General features: G+C 44.9%; 1 protein-coding gene across 9 annotated transcripts in view; it reads left to right on the top strand.

The window, feature by feature from the left end:
* The window catches only part of FAT3 (FAT atypical cadherin 3), a 647,479-nt gene that overhangs the window by 518,332 nt on the left and 104,667 nt on the right, over positions 1-24,480 (top strand). For 8 of the 9 annotated variants that reach the window (XM_025188675.2, XM_075919378.1, XM_075919376.1 and 5 more), the window contains 3 exons: positions 784-980; positions 1,688-1,841; positions 4,235-4,468. In XM_025188675.2, the coding sequence (XP_025044460.2) occupies positions 784-980; positions 1,688-1,841; positions 4,235-4,468 (585 nt within the window). Of the gene's footprint in view, positions 1-783; positions 981-1,687; positions 1,842-4,234; positions 4,469-15,278; positions 16,806-24,480 lie in introns of those variants that run through there. The other variant, XM_075919379.1, reaches the window with a different exon arrangement.

Genomic DNA, 24,480 nt, shown 5'->3' with positions numbered 1-24,480 from the left:
AATGACATTATTCTCCTCTCTGAGGATCATGGGGGCAAGTCGTTCTTTCTACAAGCTGCTTTTGTCTCCATGCAATTTAATGATGTGGAAAAGTAATATTGCCAGGTTTGGTGTCAGTATTTCAGCATAATAAAAATCTGTTCTGCTTCATCTCCTGCACTCCTAGCTGGCTTTCACTCCCTGATAAATTTGATCTAATTGCAATGCTTATCTTTGAACTACTCCTTAAATGACCCCTTGTTAGGGCTATTTAATACTAATGTGTCTTCCTGTGTCATGTAAACTTTTTTTAAACTAGAATCCTAATGAGTATAAGCTCAGCACAGCTGTATGATAAAGCGTTCATTACAGGATTCCTTAATAGAACCTACTGCCATTCCTTGATTGCATAATCAACAGCTAATGAAATTGTCTTGGTAACAAGAGCAAACGTGTATTACATCCTCTCTTGAGACTAAGTAGAAAGACAATTGTACCATCCTGAGAAGACTATTGATTGTTCACAGTTTGAATTTGATTGTTCTTAAAGAGCATTAAAGAAGATTTTGTTCTCGTTTAATATTATGGTTGTACTTTCATACAAGGGACCACAAATGCCTGGGAGCATAATCTTATTACAGATTTCCAAGTTTGCTGGTTTGAAAGCAGTTATCATTGTATGAGAAAAAAATGATAGTTGCTTACTTGTGGCACCTTTAATCTGCATCTATATTTATGTTCGAATGAGTGCAAAGCTCTGAAAAGCCTCCATAAACCATTGTTTTGTTGCTTGCTTCTTTGTAGGAGGGAATCCCAAAGGGAAATTTGCCTTGGGATTGGTTCAGAATGAATGGAAGGTTTATGTGAAGAGACCACTAGATCGGGAAGAACAAGACTTTTATTTTCTGAACATCACAGCTACTGATGGTCTCTTTGTAACTCAAGCTGCTGTGGAAGTGATAGTCACTGATGTTAATGATAATAGTCCTGTCTGTGATCAGGTTAGTCAGCAAATGTTATTTTATTGAACATACAGTATTCCTATAGAGTTCACTATTATTGCCATTGATTTCCAGTTTCATATCTCTTAATTTCTTAGCTTCATTCATGGTAAGCTCTTAGTTCAGTGGCTTCGAGTGGTTTGGGAGATGATGGTGGGAGTAGATAGCTCCTCTAAAGCAGGCAAAAGGATAGTATTTTAGAGAACACAGCTGTGGAGGAAGTGAAGCTAATCCTTCACCACTTTGGTAGTTTTCTTATAGTGCAGTGAGCTTAGCCACCAGAATTTTAACTACCATGATGTCTAAACCTACTCTGAGCATAGACGATACTGTGGTAAAATACCAGTGTCTTGTTCTTGTGCTCCCACATTCAAGGATGATGTTGTGCTGCGATAGTAGTGAAATGAGGGGAGAGTTTAAGAAAAAGTCAGGGAAACAGCGTATAAGGTGTGTCTGCCATTTTATTCCTACCACCTTTGCAGTCCTATTCATGTTTTTAATTTTTGTTGTTGTTTTGATACTTAAAAGCTTAAGATGTTATACAACTGCGTTAAAGTTCCTTAAGAAAAGTTTTATTTTATATAAAAATGTTGAAGGTACTTGTAAGTGCATGCACCATAGACAGTAACCTGGTAAAATAATGTTTGCGCAAGGATAACATAAACTGCTGCTATTGCATGCTCTATGTTTTCTGCTTTTGTCCCTAGTTTGCATACACAACATTATTTCCTGAGGACATTCCATCAAACAAAGTCATCCTCAAGATCAGCGCCAAGGATGCAGACATCGGGTCCAGTGGTGAAATTCGCTATTCGCTGTTTGGGCCTGGGAACAATAAATTTTTTTTAGATCCAGAAAGCGGTAAGGTGACAAGTCTTTTGTCTTCGCATGACATTGCTAACCCTGGCCACCAGTTGGGGCCAAAGTTCTCGACAATTACTGCTAATGCATTTGCCATTAAAGTGTCACAAATGGACATCTGAACTTCTGTTGTCAGTTTATATTATTGCAGGCATTTATTGAAGGTGACAGTTATAAGACGGTAAAGGGGAGGGAACCCGTGGGATGCATGGGAGGGGTGGGGCCAGAATTTAATCCTCCCATTTCCCAGCAAGACTTTCAAACCAGTTGTGGCCATCAGTGCTTTGAATTGCAGCCCACTTGGCACAAAAGCATAAACATATTGATCTTCAGGACATGAGGCAATGACTATATTTACATCCAGGCTTCTGTGGAGGAAGGGCCATGGATATGGTATTTGTTAGAACGTTGAAGTAATGTGTGTGGGTTGAGGGAATATTGCTAATTTGATATGTGGTTTGTGGGAACATATTAATCTTTTTTATTTGATTTTTTTAAACCTCCAGGGCTGTGTCTACATTGGCATCCCTTTCCGGAAAAGGGATGCTAATGAGACACTTCGAAATTGCAAATCCGCGGGGAATATTTAAATCCCCCGTGGATTTGCAATTCCGAAGTGTCTCATTAGCATCCCTTTTCCGGAAAGGGATGCCAATGTAGACACAGCCCAGGATTATTTCTTTCAGTTATAAGGTAAATACAATTAATTACAAATACTGGTTCCCAGCTCATTTTTATTATTAGGCTCCTGGCTTGTACCACATTAAGTGTATGTCTACACTGCCAGGTTTTGTCAACAAAACTGATGTCGACACCCAAAAGTCGACAAAAGTAAAATCGCCAGAGTGTGTTGACACTTGCTCCCCCTGTCGACATATCGTGTCCATACCAGGGGTACCATCATCGACAATATAACCATGAACTGTGGGTATGTAGCCCACCGTGCCGTGTTGTGGGAAGGCAGAGCTGATCCCTGTGTATCTTGGGATTCCTTCTAAGTTCTCCCCTAACCTCTTCAGCTGCCGGGAGCAGCATCATGAGTAGCTCTGTGAGCTCTCCCTGCTGAGGAATGCCAAAACAGCACAACAATCTGTCCTCTTCCTATAACAGCAGTCTTACTGCTACTGTGTTCCCAATGCAGGGCAGAACAGGAGCAGTCCAATGATTTGCTCTTAGATTGTTCCCCAAACAGAGCACCTAACTCAGCTGTCAGACACTTCTTGGAGTTAAGGGGCACATGGTTGCAGGGCAGCTAAATCAAAGCTGAGCAGAGTAATCAGGTCAGACACTATGGGATACTGACACAAGCCAGTTCTGTCAACAAAGCAAACATGGGTTCTTTGTCAACAATAAAGGGAGAAGAAAAGAAACAATGTCTCTTGTAGGAACGGAAGTGTTTTGTCACCAAGACTGGGGCAGTTTTCCCAACAAAAGTCCTATTGCTGTGTGTATGCTCTCACTATTTTGTCACCAAAAGGCACGTTTTTGACAACAAATCTTTGTAGTGTAAACAAAGCCTGTATCAAGTCCTTCCTTAAACAGTGCTTCTGCCTTACTAATAGGAGGCACTGCATTGGTCATACTGTTTTGGTACTATAAAGGAAGAGGTTGAAACAGTGAGAGGTGTTATTAATATGTTAAATGTGGGCAGTTGTCCCCTATCAGAATAAAGTGTAATGCATTTAAACATGGGATCTGGCATATAAAAGGCCGAATCAGTCCTGCTAACTAGTACCAGATGCTTTACTGATATATTAATGGTTGAAGACTATTTATCTGTTTTATAAGAAGTAAATAATATTTAAAACTTGAGTATGAACAAACTACCCTGGGGTTGCTCTTAGTGCCTATGATCTGTACCCATTCTTTGGCCTGTAAGGTGCATGTGTTTGTGTGCCTGAGAACGAGATGTCTGATCTAATCTGGAAGGCAGAGGCACCTACTGAGAATCTGAGCTGTTTGTTGGCAAAGTTCAGAATTACGGACCTTTACATTTGATTATCTCTGCTGTCATCAGTAGATTTACAGTGCATTTATGTGTTTGGAAATCTGGAGAGCCAGGGAGATTCAAAGTAACCAGAAGGCAGACATGAAAAATACTGTTTATTATACTCTCAGCCAAGGGTGAAATTGTAGGGCTTTGAAGGTCATCCAGAATGGTTTACCCAACTGCATTTGAACTGGCAGTTAACTATGGTGGATAAATAGAAATAAAAATGAAACTTTCAGTATTTTGTATTCCACTCAATGCTGGATACTATTATTTGCTTCTTTTCCCCTTCTTTTTTTCTTTTAATTCCTGAAAAATATGTGATCTTTCTGGTACTATAGTATCTGGAAATGGATGTTCTGTTATATTAATAATGATGATTGCTACTTTTACCCAATTTTAGGTGAGTTGAAAACCTTGGCTCTTTTAGACAGAGAGAAAATCCCTGTGTACAACTTGATTGCCAGGGCAACGGATGGAGGGGGAAGGTTCTGCCAGTCAGAAATCCACCTTGTTCTACAAGATGTTAATGATAATCCACCAATGTTTTCTACTGATCACTACACCGCATGTGTTTATGAGAATACAGCCACTAAAGCTTTGTTAACAAGAGTCCAGGCCACAGATCCTGATGTAGGTAAGTAAGTAATGTTACTGAGAATAACTAGCACCCAGGAAAAATGCACAGTGGAATTGTGATAGAGATGACACCTTCTTCGTCTCCTCTTTTTCTCTTTATTCACCACTTCTGCTTTTTTTCCCCCCCTCTCCCTTTTGTTAGCCCCTTTGCTGCTGCACATTGTTGAGTGCGGCATGGGCATATAAGTTTTGCAATGGACAGAGAGAACTAGTCACTATTGTCTTACTGTAGTGATTGCTGTTAGCTGTTATGATGAATTTCCAGTGAAGTTTAAACTTTTGTGCTACAATGGCCTTGAGTTCTTTTAGAGCTGAAGTTCCCATGCCTGCTTTGGTATTATGAAAGCAATGTGGCTATATGCCAGTAGAAATCTATACCTGGGTAGAGAAATTATAACAACTCGGTTATAATTTTACTTGGCTGTTATACAATGGTTTTATGTTGGAAAAAATGAGTATTTTACATACACTGGAGATATTCTGGTTATTTTCTTGCTGATTTTTTTATTTGCAGTCTTTTGATATTCAAGTGACTTAATCATGAAATCTGAGCACAATTTTTTTTCTTGTAACACAAGTGTTACATTGGAAAAGTCTTTGCTATTTTTCATCTAAATTTGTTTCATGTAGATAAATATAGAGTCTGACAGTTTTTTTCTGTTCTCTGCTTTATTTTTGGGAGATGTTTTATGAAACCATCTCATGAGTGATGTTACCTATAAACCAGGTTCTTCCACTGAATGGAAAATGCTTTTTGGTCATATTTTTCTGGATTATAATAGGTGCAGATGAGGTCTTCTGTTAAGATCTCTGCTACATTCAGTAAAGTTAAAAGAATGAGCTGCAGACATTCATTACTATATCTATAAAGAACATATTATGCTCCTGGGTTAAAAAAAAATCACAGTTATAGTTCATTGTATGATCATGTAGTAAAAAAGCCAATTACTGTTAGTAAGCCACTACATGTGTTGCAAACCCAGTGTTTTTATTTTCCACTGCTCTTTTAATTAGCCTTTTTTCTCATGTATGAAGCGACATTTAAAAAAAAAACCCGCAATGAATTAAGAAAAAAAGTTGTCAATGAAAGTTTGTGCTAAAATGAACTTTACATAAGGAGATGGTGAACTATGAAAAAAATGGAGGTAATTGCTACATTCTCTTTCTGAGACTGCACATTTTTAGAGGTAGTTGTGTGATGACAAATAGGAATGGGTATATAGACTTCCTTTTAATGATTAGAGCTATAAATCGCAGAGGGCTGTGTAAAATGTGAGGGTTACTCTGGTTTATAAAACTGATTTTAATACAATTCAGAGTTTTATTAGTCATCACTAAAAAACATATTTCCACTGCTGTAGAAAAGAATGAATTAAGATATGATGAGTTTTTTTCATAACATAAGCAGTTAAATCTCTGGAGAGATTTGAAGGTTCCACTCACTTTGAAAATATCTTTGTTGCTTATAATGAGCCCAGGAACATATTTTCCATGGAGCATTTTACAATCAGTCTATAGCTACATTGACAGTTTTTTTCCCGGCAGAAGATATGAAAATAGCACTCTCATTTGCATATCTTTTGCCATTCATTTCTGTGGAAGAGGTTTTGCTGCTAAAAAGCCCAGTGTAGACGGGGCCATTTGTCAGAAAAAAAACCTTTTTTGCAAGATCCCTTATTCCTGAAAAAATGAGGATCTTGCAAAAAAGGAGTTTTTTCCGACAAATGGCCCTGTCTACACTGGGCTTTTTAGCAGCAAAATCTCTTCTGCAGAAACGATCAGCAGAAGATATGCAAATGAGTATGATTTGCATATCTTCTGCCGAAATAGAACAGCAGTGTAGACATAGCCTCAGTGTTAGCATCTGCCAATTCCTATCCTACTTCAGTCCTTGCTGAACCATGGACCCAGCCTATATGGAGGCAGAATTGTGATTTGGAAAACTTGCATCCTGTGGACTTTTCAGAAGAATGAAGAAAGGAATGCCAGCATGGAAAACATAGAGAATTCGAAAGACAAGACAAGTTGTGGGCTACAGGAACTCGTCCCATGAAATATAATAAAGCATAGGGGGAAACTGGCATAACCTTGAATGAAGATTGGTCAGATAATTTTGGGATATTGAGAGCAATTTCCAGACAGTAGAAAGAGTCAGGGCCATGACTCAAATTATTGAAGGCTTTTGTTGTACAGAACCTGCTGCTCAATATATTATTTAAAACAGAGATGTGCCTTTTGTTGTTTGTTAAGGACCTGGTCGTGAAATGTGCTAAGCATTTCCTAAGAAGCCTTTTGAAGTATATGGAAGTTGAGGGTGTCATGTTGTCTGGAGTACCTCATAACTGGTCAGAAAACAGGGCATATGCTCCAAAGTGGTGGTATATTCTATAATTAGATTTCACCAAGCCAGTACCAACTGACCACTGCTGGATTACTATATTAATCTTACCACCGAGGCCAAGAGAGTTCTGTTAGGCTCCTAGTGCATCTTGCCACCCAGGCAAACGAGGGATGTAAGCGACTAGTCAACAAGCATAAGCTTATTGGATAGTTGAGTAGTGACTCGACTAGTTACTTCCCCACCCGTGCTCCCTTTTTCAGAGGCAGCAAGTGGGGGAGCAGGAGCCAGTGTTGGGGGAGCCAGCTTAAAAGCCAGTTCCCCCCAGCACATTCTCCGTGGGGGGCAAGGGAGGCAGAGGCGGAGCTGATTACTGGCTCGCACCCAGTCCCAGATTCCATGCCTCTGCTTGTTAAATGTATTAAGAGCCAGCTTTTACAGTGCTACAGTGGGGTTAGCTCCTAGGGCTGGGAGCTAACCCTGCTGCAGCTCTGCAGTTTCCCCCACTTATCGACTAATTGACTAATCAACTAATTCCATTGATTAGTTGATTAAATGCAATTTAACATCCCTAAGACAAACTAGACGAACTGATTAACGATTATTAAAACCAAAAATCACTTCATACTAGGTCACTCCTGATCTCGAAGGGTCAATCACTTACCCCAGGTCAAAGGACAATCTTATCTCACATCAAAGACAATGCTGTAACCAGTTTTGGTCTGTAATACACTATCTAGAGCTTTATTAGCCAAGAATTAAAAAATGAGAGTTATTGAGAAGTTAATGTAGGTAAAATACATTACAAGTGAGTCAAGAGTTTGTAAGTGCAAATGATCAACAGAGGTGAAGTAATCTTCTCTTTTTTTCTTAAGTCTCTCAGGATTACTAAGAACCACTTTGGGAATCTCTATCTTGTATCTGGAATGCTTCCTGAAAGTGTGCAAACAGATGAGAGATATAGCATTGCACCCAAGGCAGATTTTTATAGCTGCTTTCCCGAGAAAGCATTCTGGCACGTGTTCCCATCACAGAACGGGTCTGTAGATTTCCCTTTGTTGGATGCCAGGAACCCAGACTTTGAAGTTAGCAGACTTTTCATTTATAGTTCTAAGGCTTCAGTCCTGGTAAATAGGCAATTCAGTTACAGAGACATGCCTAATACATTTAGTTAAAGCCATCCGCCAATCTTGAATTGGTTTTCGTGAACAATGTCATAGCCAGAAACAATCCTCCTTTCGTTTTCATGCAGTTTTACACATTTAGTAAATTCTCATCTGAATGCTAGTATGTGCTTTGATCTAGGGTTAATTAAAAACAGTGATATATATTGTAAAATAGCGCTCAACAGATAAATTAATATAATACCATCACATTTCCTTGTTAATCATGCCAGCATACAAGTGAATTGGCCTGATCACATTACAGTGCCTTTTGACACTCCTTTGATTTCTATTAGCATGCGAGTGAATTAACCTGTTGCCTTGGTTGGAACTGGCAACCTGCTTGACAGCATCACAGATGGTATTCAGCACTATGCAGGATTTGAACCTAAATTGACTAATTTATGTTTAACACATTCACTGATTTTTGTTCACTTGGCTGGTTCTGGAAGCGTAAGAATGAACTAATCAAACCTCTGTTGTTCTACTGAACTCTTGGATACACAGTTGCTAGCTCCCAACAGTACTAGGCAGACACACATGCTGGAGGGAGACAAGAAGAGGAGGGCTGTGCTTTCCAATTTTACAACTTTTGGTCAGAGAGAATTGCTTTTGATAACAAGGAGCATATTCAAAAACAGGGAAGGTTCCATTTTTATATTATTCCTCTGCAAATATGGATGGTCCAAACTGTGAATTACCTGGGCATCCCGAAGAAAGGACATGAGCTACACAACTCCTTTTGTTACACTAAAATTATAGCACGGCAATCCTCCCTACTTATACCGGAAATTCATGCGTTTTCACAGAGCTGCCTGTATCCTACACGCTAGTGAAATGATCCTTCATCCCATGGGTTAGATACAATAAATACCATGTAATGGCTTTGGGATCTAGTTGTACAGTGTAGTGCAAAAACTCCCAGGTTTGCAGACTACAATAGCAATATGATACATGGAATCTCTTGTACAACACCTACCCTATGAGAAAACTTGTTAGAGAAATCCAATGGGAGTTATGTGCCTGGACACTTTAAAAAATTCTACTACTTCCAATTAGGCAGGTACCCATCCTCATCTTCAGGTGCCTACATCTTCTAGAATTCTGGCCCCTACAGCTTTAATATTTTTGGTGGCTAATCCAACTTTCATTTCCTTTATCCAGTATTAGTGGTTTTGGCAATTTATAGAAGACTAACAAGCTCCGTCAGTTTACCATTTTATTTGTTTAGTTAGTTGATCAAGGGAGATATGATATACTAGAGGTACCATTCAGCCATCACCATCATTACAATTTCTAGAAATTGTACATGATAATTTTCTAAGTCAAAAGCTATTGTACCCAACACAAGGGTAACTCCATATCTTACTATATATTTTAGAAACTGTGTGTGTCTGTCTGTCCATGAGTCCATGTGTTCCGGAATTCGTCCTAAGCAGTAAGAGCTCAGACCACCAAATTTGACTTTATTAGTGACAGGCAAAATAATGGAAAAGATATGTGATTTAATTAAGTACTAAAAGAATATAATTACTGACAATCAACAAGGTTTTATGAAAAAGAGTTAATTGTGATTAACAAATAATCACAATTAATTGAAGTTGTAAGTCACTGTTAAATAATAGAATACCAATTGAAATTTATTAAATATTTTGAATGAGTTTTTCTTTATTTTCAAATATATTTGCTTTCAGTTACAACACAGAATAATACTTACCTACATTTCCTCTAAGCTGTGTGGATGCACAGCAGCTGTTAAGCACTGCACAGGCATTTAGGGCTGCAACAGGGAGAGGTGCCTCTTCCTGCCGGTCCCACGATGGGGAGGTCCCTCTTCCAGCCTGCCATGATGGGAAGACAAGCCTTTCTCTGCCAGTCCCAGCATGGACCTGCCCCAGATTTGCCACTGCCAAGAGGTAGGAGCCCCTCCCCTGGCCCCAGCATGGACCTGCCACAGCTGTAGAGAGGTTCACCTCTACAGGCCTCAACCCAGCTCCAGCAGGGACCTGCCTTGGCTGACAGGAGAGGTGCTTCTCCTCCCTATCCCCCACCCCTGCTGCTGTTGCTGCTGCTCTGGAGAGAGAGAGAGAGAGAACTGGGTAAGTCCTCTCTCCCCATCATAGCCCCTGGGCAGCTTGCATCCCAAACCCCTCATCCACGGCCCCAGCCAGAGCCTTCACCCCCCACACACCCTAACCTTCTGTCCCAACACTGAGGCCCTCATCCCGTCCTCACACTCCAATCCTCTGCCCCAGCCCTGACCCCCCTCCCACACTCTGAACTCCTCAGCCCGACCCCTGCCACATGCATTTTGTTATGTGCACCAATATGAAGGTGATGAAACACATCACCTTCATATTGGTGCAGACATAATAGAATTCCTTCCATGCATGCATGGGAAAAATTAAAGGGAACACTGGTGTTCACTTCATATTACTTTTTTATTGAAAATATTTGCACTGTAAAAATGATTTAAAATAGCATTTTCAATTCAGCTCATGTGTACAGTAGTACAGCCTCTTTTATTGTTAAAGTCCAATTCACAGCTACAGGTATTTTTTGTTATATAACTGAACTCCAAAACAAAACAAGTGTGGCAAGGCCCTCGCTCAGGCCCCTTGACCTGGGACCCCTTTTTTGGCCACAAATCACCTTCAGACCCTCTCTTGTGCAATCACCCATGTCTTTTTATTGTCTGTGTCAGCTTCCCACCACCTTCTATTTACAGAGCTTTGTTTTTCCAGCAGCTAACTCAGCTACCCTCTCTAGCTGGCTGGTGAGCACACTCAGCCACACTCTGTCTTCTTCCCTTCTGCTTTTCCTCTTACTGCCTTATCTAACCCTCTGGCTAATGAGGCCCACTGCTGTTTCCCATTAGCCTCTCAGGCATGGGCTTGCTCAGCTGGCTGTAATTGGCCTTTCCAGCCAGGCTGTACAGGCAGAGCTCTGGCTTAGCCAGCAGTCTGTCACACACTTCCCCCCTTAGGTACCGCCAGGTTCTGGCCTGCCCTAGCCCTCCCAGGGACCCTTACCCTGATGCCTCAACACCTCCCACAGCTGAGTGCATTGAGTGGCCTACCAGTCTTTAATTCTCTCCATGCTTGGGAGTGGCTCACCCCTCTTTTTCTTAGGGGATGTTCCTTTTCTCCAGTCTGGGTGATCCTTGGAGATCCTGTTTGGGAGTCCTACCTTCCCTGGGTCACTCTGGCCCTTGCTAAAGGCATCCCTTTGGGGCAAATCCCCACTTGTGCCCAAGTACTCCCTTCGGGGCTTCTCCAGGAGGCTCTTTCATTCTCTCCCCACAAAAGTTACAGTGGAAGGGACCAGGCCCGTAAAATTCAGACATTGCCCACAGGTCGTCACAGCAAATGGACCTCTGTCAGGGCTCTTCCTCCGATACTGCTTCAGCCAGCACTGGGGGGAGGGAGGGGTCAAGGTCTTGCCCCCCTTGGTGCAGTACCATCTGTGCCTCAGTTTACTTATCTCCCCAACCAGGGTTGAGATCGCCTTTTCTGGGGGCTGCTCTGGGGAGAGATCCAATTGTGCCTCCTCTCTTTAAAAGGGGCTAAGGCTACCTATCACCCCCAGACGTGCTTCCCATCTGTCTGTCCCCACAGGGTTAGGACACCGTCCCACTATGTGCCCTAGTTCCCCACACCCAGAGCACCGACAGCTTATGCTTCAGTCTCCCTCCAGGGGACCTCTCACCTTTCCCTAAGGCACCCCCCCCCCCACACACACACTCCTACCTTTCCCTAAGGCCTCTCTCTCTCTCTCACACAAACACACACCCCTACCTTTCCCTAAGGCTCCTCTCTTTCTCTCTCTCTCTGGTGGGCCAGTCCCAATCCCAACCTATGCCACCAGGTATGGTACCTGGTCCACTACCCCCCACTCGTTTCCGCCATAATCTTCCCCTCACTACCAGCGGCACCTGGGCTACAGGATAGGACCTCTTGTCCCTCTGAATACATTCTAGCATCACCTGTGCTCCAGGGACGATCCAGTCCGTCCTCACCCGTCCCTTCCACACTAGTGAGTGGGCTGACAAAGTCCATTAGCCCGCGCAAGACCTTTCTCCCCACCCACATCGGGACAGTGTGCAGACTCTGCCCTTTACCAGGTCTTCCTGCCTGAGTCCACCTACAGTCCATACTGTCCAAGCAGTCCTACTTCCTATGCCCTGCCCTCCCACACTGCCACAGGGGCTCCTCCAGCTTCCTCCATGGGTCCTTGTCCCTGTAGGGTCAAACTTCTCTCCAGGGAACCGCCTAGGTATACTCCTAGCTGGTGTAGGCTGGTGACGCCTGACCCACACATGGATATTCTCTGGTAGGGCTTGCAGCAACTGCTCGACTATGAGCAAGTCTATTATTTCTTGCACTGTCCATGTCTCTGGTCTCAGCCAGCAGGTTGCCCAGTCTGCTAACTACAGGCAGTCCCCGACTTATGTCGGATCCGCACTTACGAACGGGGCTTTGTCGCCCCGGAGCTCACAGGCAGCAATCAGCCACCTCGAGCTCTGGGGCGAGAAAAGCTGCTCCCGGTGCCCCTGGTCTGCTGGGGACCATCTCCAGCAGACCAGGGGCATTGGGAGCAAACCCGCAGCCGCGGCGGGTTCCCACGCTTTGCTCTGGCAAAGCCTCAGAAGCACGGGACCCCCCGCTGCTGCAGGTTTGCTCGCGGTGTCCCTGGTCTGCTGGGGACCGTCTCCAGCAAACCAGGGGCACCGGGAGCAAAGCGGTCCGGCCACAGCAAAGCCTCAGAGGCGAGGCACCCCCCGCTGCCGCTTTGCTCCCTGTGTCCCTGGTCTGCTGGGGGGGGGGGGGGGGCGCAGCTAGTGTGCCCCCCCCAGCAGACCAGGCTTTTGTTGTGGACCCTGGGGCAGAGCAGCTGGGGTGCTGCCGGTTGGTCCCGCAGCGCCGCTCTGGGCACTACTGGACCAACCCGGCAGCACCCCAAGTGCTCTGCCCCAGGCGTCCTGATTCAGCCGCTGCTGGTCAGTTTCAGCAGTGGCTGAATCAGGACTCCTGGGGCAGAGCAGCTGGGGTGCTGCTGGGTTGGTCCAGTAGCGCCGTGGAGCGGTGCTACTGGAGCAACCCAGCAGCACCCCAGCTGCTCTGCCCCAGGAGTCCTGATTCAGCCATTGCTGAAACTGACCAGCGCTGACTACAGGAAGCCCGAGGCACAGTTGCTCGACCCCGGGCTTCCTGGAATCAGCTGCTGATCAGTTTCAGCAGCAGCTGACTTGGGGTTCTTAAGTTGAATCTGTATGTAAGTCAGAACTGGCGGTCAGTTTCAGCAGCGGCTGAATCTGGACGCCAGTTCCGACTTACATACAGATTCAACTTAAGAACAAACCTACAGTCCCTATCTTGTACGTAACCCGGGGACTGCCTGTAGTAGGCAAATGTCTGGAGCCTCACTGCTGCTGTCCATCAGGCTGACCAAAACTTCTGATGGTATTTTTCTGAGAACAGACCCTTCTCGCTCCAGAAGAGCTGCCCTCGCCACCTCATAGTTTCTGGGCTTGTTCATCGCCTAAGGCCATGTAGGCTGCTTGAGCCTCTCCTGCCAGGTAAGGAGCCAGATGCAGGGCACAGGTAGCCCTCTCCCATCTGGTGTCCATGGCTACCCACTGAAACATCCCCAGAAAAGCATCCGGGCCATCTGCTGGGCCCATTTTACAGACTCCTAGGCCTAGTGGGCAGGTATCAACCCCTCCCCCGGGACTTACCACTTGCTGCAGGAGCTGCCATTGCACCTTGCTTTGCTACTTAATAAAGTCCTGCAGGCTTTGCTGCTGCTTTGTCTGCCATGTTAGCAAAGCCTGTCTCTCTGCCTGGTGGGACTGCTGGAAAATGTCAGGGCTTGCTGCACTTGCTCTTGTTGTTTGATGAGCCACCTCAGGGTCTCCTCTATCTCTGGGCTACCAGCTGTGTTTGTCGGCACTGAATCCCACTCCTGATACCACGTGTGGCAAGGTCCTCGCTCAGGCCCCTTAACCTGGACCCCTTCTTTAGCCACAAATCACCTGGAGACTCTCTCTTCTGCAATCACCCATGTCTTTTTATTATCTGTGCCAGCTTCCCACCACCTTCTATTAACAGAGCTTTGTTTTTCCAGCAACTAACTCAGCTACCCTCTCTAGCTGGCTAATGAGCACACTCAGTATGGAATGAGGGGCCACTCTCAGCCCCTCCCTTCCACTTCCCCCTCTTGCTGCCTTATCTAACCCTCTGGCTAATAAGGCCCACTGCTGTTTCCAATTAGCCTCTCAGGCATGGGCTTGCTCAGCTGGCTGTAATTGGCCTTTTCAGCCAGGCTGTACTGACAAAGCTCTGGCTTAGCCAGTTGTCTGTCTCACAATGTAAAACTTTAGCGCCTACAAGTCCACTCAGTTCTACTTCTTATTCAGCCAGTTGCTAAAACAAGCAAGTTCATTTACACTTACTGAAGATAATGCTGCCCACTTCTTATTTATAATGTCATGTGAAAGTGAGAACCGCTGTTCTCATGACACTTTTGTAGCTGGCATTGCAAAGTACCGATGTGCCCGACATGCTAGACATTCATGTGCCCCTTCATGCTTCAGCCACCATTGCAAAGGACGTGCTTCTATGCTGATGACACTCGTTTAAAAAATGTGTTAATTAAATTTGTGATTGACTCCTTCTGGGAGAAGTGTATGTCTTCTGCTCTGTTATAACTCCATGCTGCTATATATTTTGTTATAACAGTTTTGGATGATGACCAAGCACATATTGTTCATTTTAAGAACTCTTTCACTACAGATTTTAAAAAATGCAAAGAAAGTATCAATGTGAGATTTCTAAAGATAGCTACAGCATTTGACCTAAGTTTAAGAATTTGAAGTGCTTTCCAAAACCTGAGAGGGACTGAGGTATGGAGCATTTTTTCATAAGTCTCAAATGAGCAACACTCCGATGCAGGAACTACGGAAACTGAACCACCACCAAAAAAAAAAAAAAAATCAACCTTCTGCTGTTGGCATTTCAATTAGATGATAAAAAAAAAAAAAAAAACCTGTGTTGGTCCATTCTGCTTTGGATTGTTATTGAGCAAAACCTTTCATCACCATGGATGCAGGTTCTCTGGAATGATCATTGAAACATGAAGGGACATATGAACCTTCATCGCATTTTGGCATGCAAATATCTTGTGATCCTGGCTACAACAGTGTAATGTGAACGCACATGTAAACAAACTTGTTGGTTTAAATAAGATGACTTAAGAGGAGACCTGTGACACCTTAAAAACTATAGGATTCTTCATTGTTTTTGCAGATACAGATTAACAAAGCTACTTTTCTTCAGACTTGTTTGTTTGAAGTGATTGACTGAACAAGAAGTAGTGCAGAGTGGGTGCGTAGTTCCTAAAGTTTTCCATTGTTTTATTTTTTAATACTGGCTTTTTGTACGTACAATTGTTTGTGAGTTTAGCTTCCATGATGAAGAGATTGCACTTCAGCACTTGAATGAAGTGAATTGAAAAATACGCTTTCTTTTGTTTTTTACAGTACAAATATTTTAATAAAAAATAAATAACGTGAGGCCTGTACACTTTGTACTTTGTGTTGTAATTGAAATCAATATATTTGAAAATGTAGAAAACATGCAGAAATATTTGAATGGTATTCTGTTATTGTTTAACCGCATTATTAATCATGATTGATTTTTTTAAATTGCTTGACAATTCTAATTCTGATGAAAAATTCAAACTATACAAAATCAGTAGCACACATGTTAAATGGATTAAGAACTGGCTATCTGACAGCTCTTATGTTTAGAAACATAAGGGGGGAGGGATAGCTCAGTGGTTTGAGCATTGGCCTGGTAAACCCAGCATTGTGAGTTTAGTCCTTGTGGAGGCCATTTGGGGCAAAATTTGTCAGGGGTGGTACTTGGTCCTGCTGTGAAGCCAGGGGACTGGACTCAATGACCTTTCAAGGTCCCTTCCAGTTCTAGGAGATAGGCAATCTCCATTAATTTAATTTAAACCTACCACCATATACCTCCTATGGTGGTAGATTTGTAAACAGAATTAGTTCACATAATTGTTGTAGTGGGTTTTTATTCATTTTAATGCTTCTAGAACTGCTAGCACCCCTGCAAATTGGATTCCCCCTTTTCCTAGTTCGTACTGGAAAAAATCAATTATTTGCATATTTCCAGTCCGGCATACCATAGCATGCATCTGTGGGGATTTCCAGGGAGGGTATAACAGGGTTCTCTAGCTTGTGCTTTTCAGTCATGTTAGATCACTGTTCTCATAGAGGACAGCTTGCTTACTAGATCAGCAGTCGTGGGCTACAGTGTGGTGAGATTTTGATAGATGTTTGGCTGTGTTTATGTGTTACCTCTGTGTGCCACCCCAGCCCTGTTCAGAGAGCTGGCACAGCAGACCTCAAGCAACTGCCCAACAACCACATGATCCATTAAGGGATGAAGGCACCAGGCCAGATTTATTGTCAGTGAAACACAGTAATAGTACCTGGAGTAAATGCCTGAAATATATCTAGCACTTTCTTCTGATTCTGATGGAAACAAATTGCTTGTTCATAATTTCTTGCATCTCTTCCTTGGCGATAGTTTTTCCAACCAGAGCTCAGAATCTTTCGTAGGTACATATTTTGAAAACATCTAGATTTTTGTCCAAAAGAGCTTCAATTCTTACAGCCATATGTTAGCACTGGCTTTATGTTTGAATTGAAAATTCTCAGTTTTGGTTTGATTCTGGATATCATTGATTTCCATATGTTGTTGAGTTTAGTAACTGCTGTAGATGCCTTTCCTGTCATTGGCGTACTTTTCTTCTTGAGTCTCTGGCCACTTTGGTACTGCCCTGATAAGGAAGCTATTCTGCTTCCTTTATATCTTTGCCATCTAGTGTGATGTTACTGGTTGATGATTCTGGGTTTCCGGTATGTTTATTTTAGCATAACTAATTTTGAGCTTTATGTGGCCTGCTGCGTTTGCCAGATTGACTCTTTGCTCTGGTCTACGTTAGGGAGTTGTTTCAAAATAACTCCCCTTATTTTGAAATAACAAGTGGAGCATCCACACTATCGAGCCCGTTATTTCAAAATAATAACTCCTGCTTTCCATGGGGAATAATGCTAATTTCAAAATAGTTATTTCAAACTAACATTAGTGTGGACGATTCACTGCTGCTGTTTCTAAATAATTACTCCCCAGAGTCATTCAGAATAATTACTCCCCAGTGCTTGCTGGGGTTCTAAGCTGAGGTAGTGTGGCCACATTAAGGGAGCCTGCCTCGGACTAATTTTGAGGCTCCCTTGTAGTGTGGACATGCTATTTTGAAATAGTTATTTTGTGAGTTATTGTTTCAAAATAAGTTGTTTCCAAATAATTTCCTAGTGTAGACAGGCCCATTGTTACTTTTTGGAAGTTCATTCAGTTGCACAACATCTTCGGCAAGTGTAGCTCTTTTAACTGTTTGCTATCTACTGAGGCTAAGTGTTTATATTGCTAGTACAATTCTTTGCTCTCCAGTTTATGGCAATGCCAAACATCACAGAGATAAAATGAGGCCTTCTTTCATGCCAGAATTCCCGCTGACCCCAATCTGTCATCTGGCTTTTCACCCTTACAGAATGAAAAATCACTGTTTATAAAATTTGTGGATGAGTCCAAGATGGGTGGAGTGGGCTGCTCCGCCACCCCCCCCCCCACCTCAACATTCCTCCATCCCCCCCAGGGAGTGCATCCTAAAGTGAGAGAACAGGGCAGTCATACTACTAATCTGAATCATTTGGACACCCTTGCAAACATAATGTGTTTTAATATAACTGAATGCTGGGATCTGCATCTAGGAACAGGGAATGCAGGCCAGCACTGCAGAGTTGGAGGCCATATGTGGGAAGCAGTAACTCGGAATAAGATTTAGAGAGCATGTTGCTGGAAGTCTCCAGAGCAAACTAAACCATTGGGCTGTGTCTACACTGGGCCACTTATTCCGGAAAACCAGGCGCTTTTCCGGAATAAGCTGCGAGCTGTCTACACTGGCCGCTTGCTTTTCCGGAAAAGCAACGATGATCTACTGTACAAAATCAGCCGCTATTCCGGAAAAACTATTCTGCTCCCGCTCGGGCATAAGTCCTTATTCCGGAACACTGTTCCGGAAAAGGGCCAGTGTAGACAGCCCAGTAATCTTTTCCGGAAAAAAACCCCGATCGCGAAAATGACGCTCGGGGCTCTTTTCCGGAAAAGCGCGTCTACATTGGCCACAGACGCTTTTCCGGAAAAAGGGCTTTTCCGGAAAAGCAGCCTGCCAATGTAGACGCTCCTTTTCTGGAAAAACTGAAAACGGAATAGTATTCCGTTTTAAGCATTTCCGGAAAAAGGTGCCAGTGTAGACATAGCCTTGGAGCATATGTCTCTCTCCCCTGAGGTGAAGACGTGCCTAAGGATTATCTGTGCTGGGATGGGTGAAACATCATAGATACAGTGTAAGTGTGCAGCTTTGGGAACGATTTCTACAAGCATAAAGAAAAGTTTTGTCTACACAATAAAGCAGTGGTCCCCAACCTTTCGAGGTTGTCGGGCGCCAAGGGGCGTGGCCGTTTGCCCGCCAGGCGCCAGGGGGCGGGGACTCTTGCGCGCCTGGGGGCGGGCCCCACCTAGCCACGCGCCTGGGGGCGGGGCCCCCCCATAGCTGCGCGCCCGGGGGCAGGGCCCCATCCAAGGGCCGCGCGCCCGAGGCCGGCGCTCCCTCCCCCCTCCAAGGGCCGCGCGCCCGGGGCCGGCGCTCCCTCCCCCCGCCGAGTGCCGCGCGCCCGGGGCAGGGGCTGGCGCTCCCCCCTCCCGCCAAGTGCCGCGCGCCCGGGGCCGGCGCTCCCTCCCTCCCACCGAGTGCTGCAGGGCCGGGGCCGGCGCTCCCCCTCTCCCGCCGAGTGCCGCGCGCCTGGGGCCGGCGCTCCCCCCACCCGCCGAGTGCCGCGTGCCCGGGGCCGGCGCTCCCCTCCTCCCGCCGAGTGCCGCATGCCCGGGGCCGGGGCCGGCGCTCCCCCCTCCCGCCGAGTGCCGCGCGTCCGGGGCCGGCGCTCTCCCTCCCCCCCGCCGAGTGCCGCGTGCCCGGGGCTGGCGCTCCCCCCCCGTCCCCTCCCGCCGAGTGCCGCACGCCCGGCGCTCCCCCCGCCAAGCGCGCTTCCCCCGCAAGCGCCCGTGCGCCATGTGCCCGGGGCCAGGCCAGCCCCGAGCACCTGGCGGGCGCATTGAAATGCCCCCGCGGACACCGTGTTGGGGACCACGGCAATAAAGCAACATATCGTGAACAATCTCTGTGGTGCATTTTCAAAACATCCCCTTAGTTTTGTGAAGTGGTGCTTTTAGTTGCAGATCTGTCCTGCTCCTTTGAAAGACCGCAGCCTCACAGCAGAACACAGACTACATCTAGACTGCAAGCCGCTTTCGAAAAAGAGCATCTAGACTACAACCAGTACTTTTGAAAAAGCAAGCCGCTTTTTCGAAAGAGAGAACCCAGACAGTCTGGATGCTCTCTTTTGAAAAAGCACAGTTTGCATTACATAGCGCCTTTTTTTGAAAGAGCACTTTTGAAAAAAGGCATTCTTTCTCCTAAAATGAGGTTTTCCACGGTTGAAAAAACTGCCGCATTCTTTCAATTTACTTTCGAAAGAATACGGCAGCAGTCTGAACGCAGGGGAAGTTTTTTCGAAAAAAGGCTACTTTTTTTGTAAAAAAAACCCTGTAGTCTAGACACACCCACAGATTGCTCTGAGATGTATCTGTCAGATTGAAGAATATATCCACACAGTGGGTTATTTTGTATGATAACCTTGATTGCTCTGCATCTTGTATGACTCCTATGGCTCAGTATCTCTCTGGTTTTCCTTTATTCAGATTCTGTTTCCTCGGTTTGATTCCTTTAGGATTTCTCTGGATATTGCCAAGGCCCTCAGCAGCAGGCCTCTGGTAGTGGAATGTCTGTCTAGGGGTATGTCTACACTACAGCACTAATTCGAACTAACTTAATTCGAATTAGTTCATTCAAACTAAGCTAATTCGAATTAGAATCATAGAATACTATGACTGGAAGGGACCTCGAGAATTAGTGCATTTAGACCTAAAAACTCATTTGAATTAGCATTTTGCTAATTCAAAATAGCATGTGCACATTGAGTGGACCCTGAACCGAAGTTAAGGCTGGCCGGAACCTGTGCCGGCAGGGCATCAGGATAGGACTTAGAGTGGGGAGCTGCTGCCTCAGGCTAGCCAAGGGCTGTGCTTAAAGGGACCCAATCCCCACCCCGGACAGACAGTTCTCAGGGTTCCCTGCTTGCTTGTCTAACTCGATGAGGGACAGCAAAGCAGTCCTGTCTTAGAGTGCCCTGAGTGCCCTCACTCGGCACATCACAGCACTCGGCCATCAGCCCGGCTGCACTTGCCGCAGTCTGCCATCTGGGGGGAGTCAGTCGGGGGGCTGTCAGGATCCAGGAGGCCCTGCAGGAGAACTTCCACCCTGAGGAGCCCACAGAGCCACCCCAGCCCATCAAGGGCTCGTGCCCCATTCCTCCCTCACCTCCTTCCACTTACCCCTCCCTAGCCCCCCTTCCTGATGTAAAAAATAAAGGACACGTGTGTTCAAAAATATAAACTCTCTTTATTTAACAAAACTGGTGGTGGGGATTAACCTCTGGGGAGACTGGGAAAAGGAGGTGGGAGAGGGGATGAGAGAGGGTGAAGGAGGGAGCTGGAAGGGGAAAGCCAGGGGAAGAAGGAGGAGGAGAAGTATAAAACTATGGTACGCCATATCTTCAGTACTGTGTACAGATGTGATCTCCTCACCTCAAAAAAGATATTTTGGCCTCGGAAAGGGTTCAGAAAAGGGCAAGTACAATGATTAGGGGTTTGGAACAGGTCCCATATGAAGAGAGGCTAAAGAGACTGGGACTTTTCAGCTTAGAAAAGAGGAGACTGAGGGGGGATATGATAGAGGACTAAAAAATCATGAGTGGTGTGGAGAGCGTGAATAAAGAAAAGTTCTTCATTAGTTCCCATAATAGAAGGACTAGAGGACACCAAATGAAATGAATGGACAGCAGGTTTAAAACTAATAAGCGAAAGTTCTTCACACAGCACATAGTCAACCTGTGGAACTCCTTACCACAGGAGGCTGTGAAGGCTAGAACTATAACAGAGTTTAAAGAGAAGTTAGATAAATTCATGGAGGTTGGGTCCATGGAGTGCTATTAGCCAGGAGGTAGGAACGGTGTCCCTGGCCTCTGTTTGTGGAAGGCTGAAGATGGATGGCACGAGACAAATCGCTTGGTCATTGTCTTCGGTCCATCCCCTCCGGGGTACCTGGTGATGGCCGCTGTCGGCAGACAGGCTACTGGGCTAGATGGATCTTTGGTCTGACCCAGTACGGCCGTTCTTATGTTCTAAGCTCATGGTCGGGGGTCTCACTGGACCAACTTGATTTTCATGCAAACCTGCTTCTGGGTTCGCATGTGGCCTTTGGTGGCCAGACTGCAGCTATCCTGCCCTAGATGGCCGCATTCCTGTGCCTAGTGCGGAGGTCGTGGACGTTGGAGGCCTCCCCCCAAACCTGGATGAGGTCCACGATCTCCGCACTAGACCAGGGGGGCGCCCGCCTCTTGCAGCCCTGGGCAGGCTCCTGTGAGCCGCCAGCCTGGTCCTGGGAAGAGGCGGAGGGCTGGGTGGCAGCGGGAGGCTAGCTCATGCTGTGCCAGATGCAGGGTCTGCTGGCTGGGTGCTGGCAGGCTTGCACCTGGCACAAGCACTGTAGCCAGACCATGTCCCTTTAAGGCAGTGGTCCCCAACCATTTAAGGTTGCCGGGCGCTAGGGGGCGAATTAAGTGGCTACACAGCTCTTAATTCGAACTACTTAATTCAAACTAGGCGTTAGTCCTCGTAGAATGAGGTTTACCTAGTTCGAATTAAGCGCTCCACTAGTTCGAATTGAATTCGAACTAGCGGTTTGTATGTATAGATGCTATTAAAGTTATTTCGAACTAATAGCTGTTAGTTCAAATTAACTTTGTAGTGTAGACATACCCTTGGTCTGATTAAAGCAGCATTGTGCACTTACAAACATCAAAAAGTGTGTGGTGCTTTTTAGGCAGGGTATCCAGGTAGTTCAGGGAATGCATTAAATTCAGCACATCCCATGTCATGCAGGCTCTGCTAGTTGGGGCTCTTGTAGAGCCTTGTGTGTAAGTAAGTGATAGTTGCCCGCCCGAATATGAGGGTGATGTGCACATACTCTGCTCTCACATTAGACTCAGTCCCTTCTGGGGTGCATTTGCCTCAGCTGGTGCAAAGAGAATGAATCAAGCTCATTATATGTTGTTTTCTGTTTCTATGCATGGTTAATTTGTACCTGTAGTTACCTCAACATGCCCTCTCTTTGAGTTTTCCCCTGTGTTGGCTGGGGGGGAAGATACATTTTCAGCAAAGATTTCAGTAGCTACAATTAATATCTGTTCTGTCTGAAGTTCTGCTCCTTTTCGAAGTGTTTAAACCTTTGTGAGTACCAAGGGAACTACTAAAACTCCAATAAAAATGAAATACCTCTAACCACAGGGATGTGGATAATTCTCTGATGTTTGTGTGCCTATACATATAAAGAATTAAGTTAACAAGATGCATATCTGTGTGTATGTGTAAAGAATTAAATTGACAAGGTGCATGCCAGTCATTTCCCCACCATCCATTTTACTTTTATGATCTGTCTTTCCCCAATCTCTGCCTTTTCAGATTGCAGAGTATGCTATATATATGTACAGTATATCTATTACACACATGCACTCACAGATATACCGGGTGATTTCAAACTGAGTCCCTCCTTTGAGTTATAGTTTTTGGTTGCACCCACAACCTGCACAGGCTGGGTGGCCCACAGAGGAGAGTCAAAGGATGCAGATGGTACTCCCTTCCCAAGCTTCCAAGCCAGCTGGCATTGCTGCTCTCCCTCCCCCCGGAAAAAAGTCCACTGGGAAGAAGCTGTTGCTAAATGGAAGAAATTGGGGGAGAAATGAACAAGACCCCATGCACCACCTGTTGTGAATTGGGTTGTAGATATAGATCTTGTTGTTATAGTAACTGAGTAGGTCACTGGGGTCAGCCCAGCTGGTCTGGGCTTGTTCTAGTTAGTTCTGTACAATGCAATAAAATGGACACTTGCAACTACTCAAGCTCTCTGCATTTCCACTGATTTCTTCCTATACTGTGAAACTCTCCATGACATAACACCACCCGTCCCTGCCCTGTTGTCTCTGGTTTTGATTAAAATTTGGGGTAATAGGAAAGGCCAGGGGAACCATCCTAAGATTAATAATTACAATAATTTGCTTACAAAAAAATGGTAACTTGAAAAGTTCACCAATCTCTTTATGGCATAGCCTTCTATTTTTTCATATTCATAGCCTATTTTTAATTATGATTGTCATTTCTTTTTGTTGAGCTTTAACAGTGTGATTTTTATCTGTGGCAAAAAAAATATTTCAACCTTCTTTTTTTGTTTTCTTTTCTTTCATGTATTTAACAAGACAAAAGAGAGAAAGCTAGCTGACAAAAAGTAGAGAACTCTTTTTGGAAATTCAGTTATAATTCAGTAAATTAACTTCCCTGGAGAACACATTTTTTTTAATTACTTGATGGAGGTGGATTAAAACAAGGAAGAGAAACATGCTGTAAATCTTTAATGTTTAAAAGAAAAAGTGGTTGTGTGGTGTCCTCGGCAGGCACTGTCAACCACAGAAAAGCAGATCAATAGCATGTCCAGAGGGAAAACTTGCTCGAGGCATTATTTGATAATCCTTATTTCTTACTCATCTTGGTCCAGGTCAATCGTTTGTGTGACACTGTTGACTTTGGTAGTCCCTCAGCCTGGGCTCATCTATAGTCTCTTTCCGTTTTTTGCCGAGTCCCTGTGAGAACTTCCCATGCGTGCACTTACGCCCAGGGTCCATTCTGAGTCTAGTTACCATCCTTGCTGTCAGAGCTCCCCTGTTGCTGCCACAGAGGGTTGGCTTATTGCAGCCTTACATGGCTTCTTGCCCATATCAGGCTTGCAATGCCCATCTGCCCCCAAGCAAGGCAGGAAGAGAAAGGGAAATCTAGGTGCTCCTCTTGCTTCTCTAGCACACTGGCAACCCCTGGTAGCCTTTCCTCCAGGGTAAATTCCCTCCTTTCTTATGGCAAGCCTCACTTTTTTAAGCTCCCCTTCTCCAGGTGGAGCCCATTCTACAGGTGTGCTTAACTAGTGCTGCCTGCATGCACAAACATCTTTAGGCTACATCTACACTGCAGGCTTTTTGCGCAAGAACAGGTGTTCTTGCGTAAAAACTTGCAGAGCGTCTACACTGCACGTGTGTTCTTGCGCAAGTAAATTTACAGTAAAGCGTCAGAACAGAGGGCTTCTTGCGCAAGAGTTATTCTTCTCCCCATGGGGAATAAACCCTCTTGCACAAGAGCTCTTGCG

The sequence above is a fragment of the Pelodiscus sinensis genome, chromosome 1 (genome assembly GCF_049634645.1).
Source record: "Pelodiscus sinensis isolate JC-2024 chromosome 1, ASM4963464v1, whole genome shotgun sequence".
Taxonomy (NCBI): domain Eukaryota; kingdom Metazoa; phylum Chordata; order Testudines; family Trionychidae; genus Pelodiscus; species Pelodiscus sinensis.
This window is presented reverse-complemented; position numbering and strand designations above follow the sequence as displayed.